Source organism: Parus major, chromosome 18 (assembly GCF_001522545.3).
Source record: "Parus major isolate Abel chromosome 18, Parus_major1.1, whole genome shotgun sequence".
Classification (NCBI taxonomy): domain Eukaryota; kingdom Metazoa; phylum Chordata; class Aves; order Passeriformes; family Paridae; genus Parus; species Parus major.
In genome coordinates, this window is record NC_031786.1 from 450,461 (window position 1) to 459,271 (window position 8,811).

The 8,811-nt window shown below is 64.1% G+C and overlaps 2 protein-coding genes across 2 annotated transcripts in view; both read right to left on the reverse strand.

Moving 5' to 3' along the window:
• The window catches only part of USP36 (ubiquitin specific peptidase 36), a 10,802-nt gene extending 10,009 nt beyond the window's left edge, over positions 1 to 793 (reverse strand). Inside the window, exons 1-2 of the mRNA XM_019008482.1 lie at positions 694 to 793; positions 155 to 441 (exon numbers count right to left, since the gene is read on the reverse strand). Of these exons, the coding sequence (XP_018864027.1) occupies positions 155 to 441; positions 694 to 793 (387 nt within the window). The remainder of the gene's footprint in view (positions 1 to 154; positions 442 to 693) is intronic.
• TIMP2 (TIMP metallopeptidase inhibitor 2) lies at positions 509 to 3,502 on the reverse strand (the record flags this gene model as incomplete). The annotated part of the gene is made up of 4 exons (XM_015645282.3): positions 509 to 2,032; positions 2,693 to 2,817; positions 3,159 to 3,267; positions 3,350 to 3,502. Coding segments are annotated over 4 exons (588 nt in total), but the record flags the coding sequence as incomplete, so codon positions are not given.
• Positions 3,503 to 8,811: the final 5,309 nt, after the last annotated feature.

The following is an 8,811-nucleotide window of genomic DNA, read 5'->3' on the forward strand; positions in this document are numbered from 1 at the left end:
GAGCTCCGCCCGCCCGCTGCGGCCCCCGGCGCGGACGGGGCAGGACGCGGCTGCCGAGGCACGGGCGGCCGGTGGCGCCGCTCCTACGGCGGGCGGTCCCACGAGGGGACGTTTCCACGCGGGACCGGCCACGATGCGGTGCCTCGGCCCCGACCCGGCCTCTCCGGTCGTGGCCCCGCTCGGTCCCGCTCCCGGTGCCGTCGGATCCCGCCCTCAGCGCTGCCGCCGGCATCCGAAGGTGGGCCCGCAGCAGCTTTTCCCTCCCCGTCTCGTTCCTTTCCCGCCGGCGGCCCCGCGGGGTTCGCTCCTCTCCGCAGCTGAGGAGGGCGGGGGAGCCCGGGGGGATCCCGGGGGGAGCCCGGCCCAGCCGCCGCAGGGCCGAACCGGAGCAGCGGTCCCCGCCCTTCTTCCCCTTGCCCTGGAGCTCCCGGCACGGGCCCTCTGCGGGTACCGGGGCGGCTCCAGCGCCGGACGAGGAGACGGAAATCACGGCACAGGGACGACAGAGCCGGCGGCAAAACAAGTGGCGATATTGAAGTCAAAGACAGAGGAGCAGCAGCGACAGGAGCACAATGGGTACAGCCATACAGAGCGCCCGGGATGCGCGGTCGGGACTGAGTAAAGGTTGGGGGTATTTTTTTCTTTTTCTTTCTTTTTAATTTTTTCTCTTGAATATGTTGAAATTGCCCAGACTGGTCCAGTACGACATCTCAAACCTCACAGGGACGCACAGCATGAAAACCCCACTGGCACAGGGCTGCAGGGAGCATTCCCGGCACGCTCCCAAAGCCATGGGTGCACGTGGCAGTGCCGCGACAGCCCCGCAGCGCACACCAGCATTGCTGTGGCATGGGGATGGCTCAGAGAACTTGGGGCCGAGGGGTGTGAGGGGGTCACCGGAGGGGACAGGATTCCCTGCAGCTGCCCTGCTGCCAGTTCCAGGTTCCGCTCCCAACACTGCAGAGAAGGGAGCTTGCCTGGCTGCAGTGGTGGCGAGGGCCGTGGCATGGCCCAGCTCTGCACGAGGCGATGATGGACACCCTGTGCCCATGCAGCCACAGCTCCAGCCCCTGGTGCCCTGCCAAGGGTTCCGGGTCAAGCCTGTCCAAGGGTGGCATCTGCAGAAGGATCTGTAGGTGGTTGCAGGGGGACGGAGACCCCTGGAGAGAGGACCATGTGGAGAGAGGGGCAACAGTGCACGGGTGCATGTCAGGGGTGACCCCAGATATGCTAACATGCCCCTCCAGCTTTCTGGACAAGGCACCTGTGCAGGAGTCGTCTGGCCCTGTGAAAGGCCTGGAGCCCCTTGCTGGGGGTTCTGCCACATGGAAAAGCCCCCCAGAGCCCCTGCCCAGAGGGGTACCCTTTTGGCACCCTGAAAGGGGAGGTAGGTGGAGGGGGAAGGGGTACAGCAGGTTGCCAGGTGCTGCGGTGGGGAGGGCTGTGTATCTGGAGCTGTGGGGGAGGCTCCTGCAGCGGGGCACTGGTAGACCTGCTACGCAGCCAGGGCAGCTCCCACCACTCACAAAGAGCTTGCTTCCTTCACAGCTGCCAGAGCCAAGCATGGCTGGGGGATTGTGACCCTGGCATGGAGGTCCCCACACCCTGCTCAGCCCTGCCACGAGCAAAGGACGCCCAGTACAGCTGTGGGCTGCCAGGAGCCCGCAACAGAGCAGGTCCCTGTCCCTGTCCCCCACACACGTGTGGCAGCCACCAGGGCCCCCTGCGGCCGAGTGGATTTTCATGCTGTCTCCAGGATTTGATATCAGCGTGGACCAGTCTAACATCTCGCAGGTTTTTTCTACTGGCTACTGGAATGCGCTCTTTTGGCTTAGGGGTCCTCGATGTCGAGAAACTCTTGCTTGGGGGGGGCCATGCCGCGGTACCAGGCGCATGAGCCGTCGCTCCTCTTGATGCAGGCGTAGTGCTTCGCCTGCCGCCCATCCACGTTGTTCTTCTCCATCGCCCAGTCTGTCCAGAGACACTCATCCGAGGAGGACACGAAACAGGGGATGGAGAGGCAGCGCGAGATCTGTGTGTAACAGAGACTGTCACCTGTCGCCCTGAAAACTCAGCTTCTGAGCTTGCTGACATGGTTTTCTAAGGACTTTCCCAGGACAGTAACTGTAAACATAGATATGTGTACATTCTTTCTGTTACACATCCTGTGATGGGCATCTCTCATGGCCAGTGCAGTGAGAAAGTGTTATCCTGACCATCCCATCCCTGGCCGTGGTCAAAAGCCTATAAATTCTGGAAGGAAAAGTAAACTCTGCTCTTTCTTTCACCACACCTCGACCTGTGTCCGTGTGATCTATTCATCTTCAGCAGTAACAGTCACCCACCAACCCAAGGGGGCACTGGGCCAGGGGGAAGCAGCACGCTCTGCTTCATCCACCCCCCCAGCTCTGGACAGGGATGCCAGGCTCACCCTGCCCTGAGGGACACGCTGGTGATGCAACCCCAGTGCAGGGAACTGGGGAACCCCTGGTTGCCAGTCCCAGGGCTGGCCTTGGTTCCCAGACGGAGGAAGACAGAGGCAGGGCTGCCCTTCCTGTCTGCCCAGCCACATGCTGTGCACAATGTCACCCTTGAAGGACAGGGAAGAGCATCTCATTGTGGAGCCCACCCCTGCCTGGGGGCTGCAGACCCTCCCTGGTATGAGGCATGTGGAGGTAGCCTGGTTGCTCACCTTGCACTCGCAGCCCATCTGGTACCGCTGGTTTAGGCTCTTCTTCTGGGTTGGGGTCAGCGAGTCCCAGGTGGACACCAAGTCACAGAGCGTGATGTGCATCTTGCCATTGCCCTCTGACTTGCCTGGGGAGAGGCCAGACAGACCATTCAAGGGGGTCCCCCCCAGGGCCTCGAGACCCTGCGTTGACTCATGGTACCTGGGGCCCCTCACCACTGTGCTCTGTCCCTGGTGACCTCTGGGGAGCAGAGGCTTGTCCCCCAGCTGTCCCCACCATGGCTCGGGGCTGCTGAGCACAGCCAGGACACAGCCAGGCAGTTCCCTGAGGGCTGGTGGCAGGAGCAGGAGGGGCAAGGGGAGAATGTGCCCAGTGAGCAGGCACACATCAGGCACCTTGTGGGGCACATGAGGCATCTGGGCCAGCACTGTCCCAGTGTCCCCCAAGAGCCGTCCCTGCAGTGCTCACCTGCGATGAGATACTCCTTCTTCCCGCCGGTGTCCAGCAGCCGGCCACACACGGCAGTGGATGGAGCCGTGTAGATGAACTCTATGTCCTGGTCAGGGCCCTTGAACATCTGGGGAGCAGAGGCAGGAGTGAGTGGTTGGTGAAGGGGCCACTCCACTCCTCCAGCCCCCTAAACCGATGTGCCCCATTACCTTGATCTGCTTGATTTCATACTGGATGCGTTTGATTGGATTCCCATATATATCGTTCCCCGAATCCACCTCTTTTGCAGAGACAGCCTTGGCTCGGATCACTGGAAGGGAGAGGTAAGGTGAGGGTGACCAGTCCCACTCAGCCCCTGCATCTCACAGGATCTCCCACCTTCACAGGGACTAGTGCCCACAGCAGACCCCACTGCCTGGCTGCTGCAGAGCCGGCTGTTTCCCGCTGTCCCCAAGGGGATGGGGCTCTGGCACGTGCAGGACAGTGAGCAGCAGCATTGCAGCAGCACCCTCAAGGCAGGTGATAAAGAAAGTTCACAGCAGGATCACCTGGCCGCAGGGCTGGTGAGGCTGTGGCGCTGTGAGCCAGGGGACAGCTCTGCTATGGCAGGGTCCCTGTGGTCACGCTGCTGCCGCAGCCCAGGCTGTGCAGGCCAGCATGTGAGTGCTCTGCACGTGGCAGTGACCTGCAGGAGGCCAGGGCAGGTAGCCAGCTCAACCTTCCTCACCAGCTGGGACATGGGGCTGCCTCATGCTCTGCAGGTTGCCTGGGTCCCTGCACCAGGACCTGCAGCCTCCAGTTGTGCCCAGCTCCCTTCACCAGTGCAGGGACTGAAGCTCCCAGGCAGCACCAGGGATGCCGATGGTCGAGGGGACAGTGGCAGTGCTGAAGCTCGAGCTCCTGCTCAGCACACAGGAGGGGGCCTGGCTGCAGGGCAGTGCCTGACAGGGCTCCCTGCTCTGCCAGGAGCATCTCCCCATCCAACAGGAAGGGCAGCACCCCACCCTGCAGGGCTCCCCCGCACCCTGCCAGCCCCCTGAGCACTGTGGGCAGGGAATGGGGTGCTGGGCACTCTCAGAGTTCATCCTGGCTCATGTCCCCACTGAAAGGTGCTGGGCTGGGAGCAGCCAGGGACATGCAGAGGTCACCCATTGCCTGGCACAGAGGAGCTTCTCCCACCTGGCATGGCCATGAGAGGGAATCTGACCGCACTCTATAAATACCATGGGGTGTGGGGGCATGCAGACGGGCTATTTAAGCTGAAGGTCAGGGGGGCACGGCCCCATGTGGGTGCCAGCAAGTGCCAACAGAGTTTACTCTGGAAAGGTGACAGTGGCACCAACATGAACAGGGACCAGGGAAGAGGATTCCCAAAATGGCCATCCCCAGTCACTGGCAGCACTTCTTCAGTGCAGGGCTGGGGGAAGCAATGGCTGTACTGGGGGCTTTCCCAATTGCTCCCATCCCTTGGGAAGGGCTGGGCTGTCCAGGCACAGTGGCAGCACCTCAACCATGCCTGGGGACAGTGCCTGCTCCTCTGTCAGCAGTGTGCTGGGACCACCACAGACACAGGCCACCCCTTGCCCCTGCTGCCACCACATCTCCCGTGTGCCAAGCCCTGCGAGCCACCAGCGTAACTTGGGTGCAACCAGTGCTGGCCCTGTGGCTCCCGTGCGGGGAATGGTTACTGGTTCAGTGGGCTCCAGCCTTTTCCATTCACGTGCTGATGAATCACTTGACAAAAATGCAGCCCGATTCTGGGTGGATTTGTTCTGAACAGTGCGGCTTTGTGGAGGGGACGACTGCGCTGTGCTTTCCCCGCCAAGACCCCGCAGTGCAGCCAAGCTGCTCCACGCCCGCCAGGAACCAGGGCAGCCCTGAGGAGAGCCTGGGACAAGGAGGCTGGGCGAGGGATGGAGGAAACCCCCGGGTGCCCAAGAACCAGTAGTCAGACCTCCCCAAATACCAATGCCCTCATTGGCCTTGTCACCCACCACTCTTGCTGCCAACATGGGCAACCACCAGCCAGGGAGCCCAGACCCTCTGTAAGATGAGCCAAGGCTCTCTGGCTCCTGAGGCACACGGCAGGCAAAGCACAGAGTTGGCACTCGGTTACCAAGTTGGACCAGGGATATGCTGGAAATGCTCCTTCCCCAGGCAGGCCAAGCAAGAAGGTGCTCTGTGGGAGCAGAGGGTTCCCTGGCACAGTGGGACACCCCACTGCTGACATCTGTGCAGGTCCCCAGGGCTGCCTCTGTGGCCTCCCCATAGTGAGGACTCTGGACCCTCCAGGGACAGAGAGACCCTGCAAGGTAAACAGGTGCCCTCTGACACCAGCATCAGTCCTATAGTGCCACAGTGCCATGAGGAAGGGTCCCACACTAGGATCCAGGACCCTGTCCCACTCCCCCTGGCTGGGTGCTGGCACAGGTCAGCCAGGAGGGACCAGAGCCACAGTGCAGCTCCAGGAGCAAAGCTGGGGACACACAGGGTCACCCAGTGGCACAAAACCACCAGGTTGTCTCTCCGGGCTTGCCAGTGTTGGGGTTTGTCCCCCCTGGCCCCATGTGGGACTACCCCAGCTCAGGGCACCGCTGTGCTTGCCTGTGCCCCATGGGAAGAAGGGCAGCACAAGGATCCTTGGCCATGGGATCCCCCTTTCTATCCCAAGACTTGCCGAATGGCTGCCCCTTCCTCTGCCAGCCCACCCCAAACCCCACCAAGCCACCCTGCCCACACCCACCTGCAGCTGCCCACGGATAGCAGGGGCCACTGCTGGGCTGGATGCCCAGGGAACAAAGCTCCCTTCTCCAGGGCTGCTGGCCGCGGAGGGGCTGGCTGCCAGTGCCAGCACTGCCCGCTGCCTGCCTGGCACTGCCAGCCCAGGCGCTTGACCCCTTGGTGAGGGCAGCCCCGCGGTCACTGCGCCCTGCTTGAGGCCGGCAGAGCTGGGGAGACAGCTAACCACTCTGGGAGGGATTCCTGCACCCCAGCCCTGCCCGGCGCAAGGACAACAACCCCTTCCCAGGTGCTTGCTGGCATCCCGGTGTCCGCCCGCCCGCGGTCGCAGCGACAGGCGCCGCGCCCCGGCTCAGCGGTTCGAGGATGCTGAGGCTGGAGGCAGCCGGGCTGAGCAGGGCAGCCCCGCAGCGGGGAGGAAGAGGAGCCCGTGGAGGCTCCGTGGTGCCCAGCAGTGCCCGTGGGGCGGCGAGAGGCGCCGGGTCCCGCTCGCCCGCCGGCCGGAGCGGGAGCCACGGGCTGAGCGCTGCCGTGGCCGCGTGCGTCATTCCGGCCGCTGACGGGAGAGGATGGAGCCCAATCAGCGGCAGCCCCCGCGTCAGCCCACGGCCCCTCTGCGCCAGCCGCACCGGGGGGCACCGGCCCCGCCAGCCTCGGCGGGGTTTGCAGGCAACTGCACCCCCGCGGGGAGGGCTCCCACCGCAAATCCCCTCCTCTGCCCGGTCCCTGCTGGCTGCTGGCCGTCCCCAGACCCCCCGTGCCTGTCCCGAGGAACAGAGCGCTGGGACAACTCGGATCGGTGAGTGCTGTCAGGGGCTGCATCCCAGCTGCCCCCGCCCCAGGCAACACCGAGCCCCTGCTCTCCCCTGCCCCATCAACTGCTGCCTCGCAGGACCAAAGCCACGGCTTCGCCTAGAAGGGCTCAGAATCACCCCCTCACACCCCACGTCCCCACGCTGCTCCCGAGGAGATGGAGCAGAAGCTGGGTTTCCTGCTGTGGCCCCTGGTCTGGCTGTGGCACCGCTGGGCAGCTGAGCATCTCCTGCAGCAGAGCAGCCCAGGCCCCAGTGCCTGCGTACAGCCCCAGTGAGGGATGGCAGATGGGGCAGCCCCAAGCCCTTGGTCCCTGCAGAAAACCCATGCTCATCTCCAGAGCCAGGACATGCAAACGCAGGCTGGCAGGCTCTAAGTGACCAGCCCCAGTGACACAACCCCAGCCCTTCTACAGCCCCAGCCCCTCAGGCACCCTCCACCCAATGCAGAGTTGCATCTGCCTGCCCTTGCACCACCTGGAATTGCAGCCCTTGGCTGTGGCAGTCCCTGCACAGCAGAGCAAGTGCAGGGGCAGGTGCAGGTCCAGAGGGGCCATGGGGATGTGGCCCATGCTATGGAGAGGAGATCCCAGGGCCAAGACCTCACACTGTGCTCACCCCCCATTACTGAGGGTAGAGGATGAGCCTTGGGGCCCATTCACCTTGCGTGCCCCCACCCAGCACTGCAGGACATCAGCCATCCCCGCAGCACCACATTTCTGTCAAGGGCCCAGCCTGGACAAAGGTCCCTCCAGCCACAGCAGCTGGGCAAGGTCCCAGCAGCACCGGGAGCCCGAGTTCTCCCTGGGCTCCACACAACACCTGCTGGGATGGAACTGGCCGAGGAGCATCCTGACTCCAGAGAGCATCCAGGGGGAAGATAAGCAGCAAAAGGCCAGGGAATGCAGGATCATCCCAGGCTGAGACCCACTCTGCCCCCAAGCCGAGCGCTGTTTTCACTTAGGCCCACACGAGGCACATTTGGTACAGACGAGCTGCACAAGCCAGAAGGTGCCAGCGCTGCCCCGGCAGGACAGGCTCCGGGTGCCTGCAGGACGGGCACCTGCTGAGGGCAGTGGGGCAGCCGGAGACCAAAGCTCGGCCAGGCAGCAGTGCCCTCCCAGGGGACGGTGCAGACAGCCAGGGCCGCCAGGACAGACAGTGACTCAGCAGCTGAGTCAGGGCTGAGCCGGCACCCCACGATGGGTGGTGAGTCACGAGTGCCCCGAAAGCTGATCCTGACAGGAGCGTGATGCGAAGCCACAGCCGCGCTGCCCGAGCAGGCACGGGGCATCCTGTGGGCCAGGGACACCAACTCCAGCAGCAGCTCCAAAAATCCAGTGCTCCATTTTGTCTTAAAACCTCCCTGTCCCCAACACGCCTCGTGGTGAGGTTGGGCACTCCAGGCAGCAGCCAAGTGCTGTGGGAGTTGCCCTCACGGCGGAAAGACGCTGGGAGTGGGGTCTGGAAGGGACGCCTGTGAGGAACATCCTGCATCTGGAGCAAGGGACAGGGCAGGGCCATCCAGAGGTTGGGCTGCCTCAGTGTTTGGGAATGTTACCTCTCCAGCTGAGCCTGGGAACGGGCCCGCGAAGGAAAGCGCCGGGAACTGGGGCCGGCCTGTTCGGTTCATATGTTAAAATTTAATAAGGGCATTATTCATAGAAAGAGGAATCCAGATCCCGGCGCTGCCAAGCCCTCCCTTTCAGCAGCATCCAAGCCGAACAAAGTGGGACGGGGGAAAGGAAATGCCTGGAAATAAGGCGCAGACAGGGGTGACCGAGCCGTGGCGGCAGCTGCCGGGAGCGGGGGCTCCTCCGGCCCGGTGCCGTAGCGGCGCTTGGAGGGTCCCGGGCGCCCCCGGGCCCCGGCCCCGCGCTGCCACGTACCCCCGCGGTGTCATCAGAGTCGGGGGAGGCCGGGCCCTCCCGTGTCATTTACCGGGGGGCGGTCAGCGGGGACCCGGCCCCGGCGGAGCCGCGCTCCGGGCGCCCCTCGCAGCAGCGGAGCCGCCCCGGGGAGCGACGCTGGGCGCGGGAGTCCCCCGAGACGGCGGGAGGAGGTGCGGGGTGGGACAGGCACAGCCCGGACGGAGGGACCGCGCCCGGCCGCGCATCTGC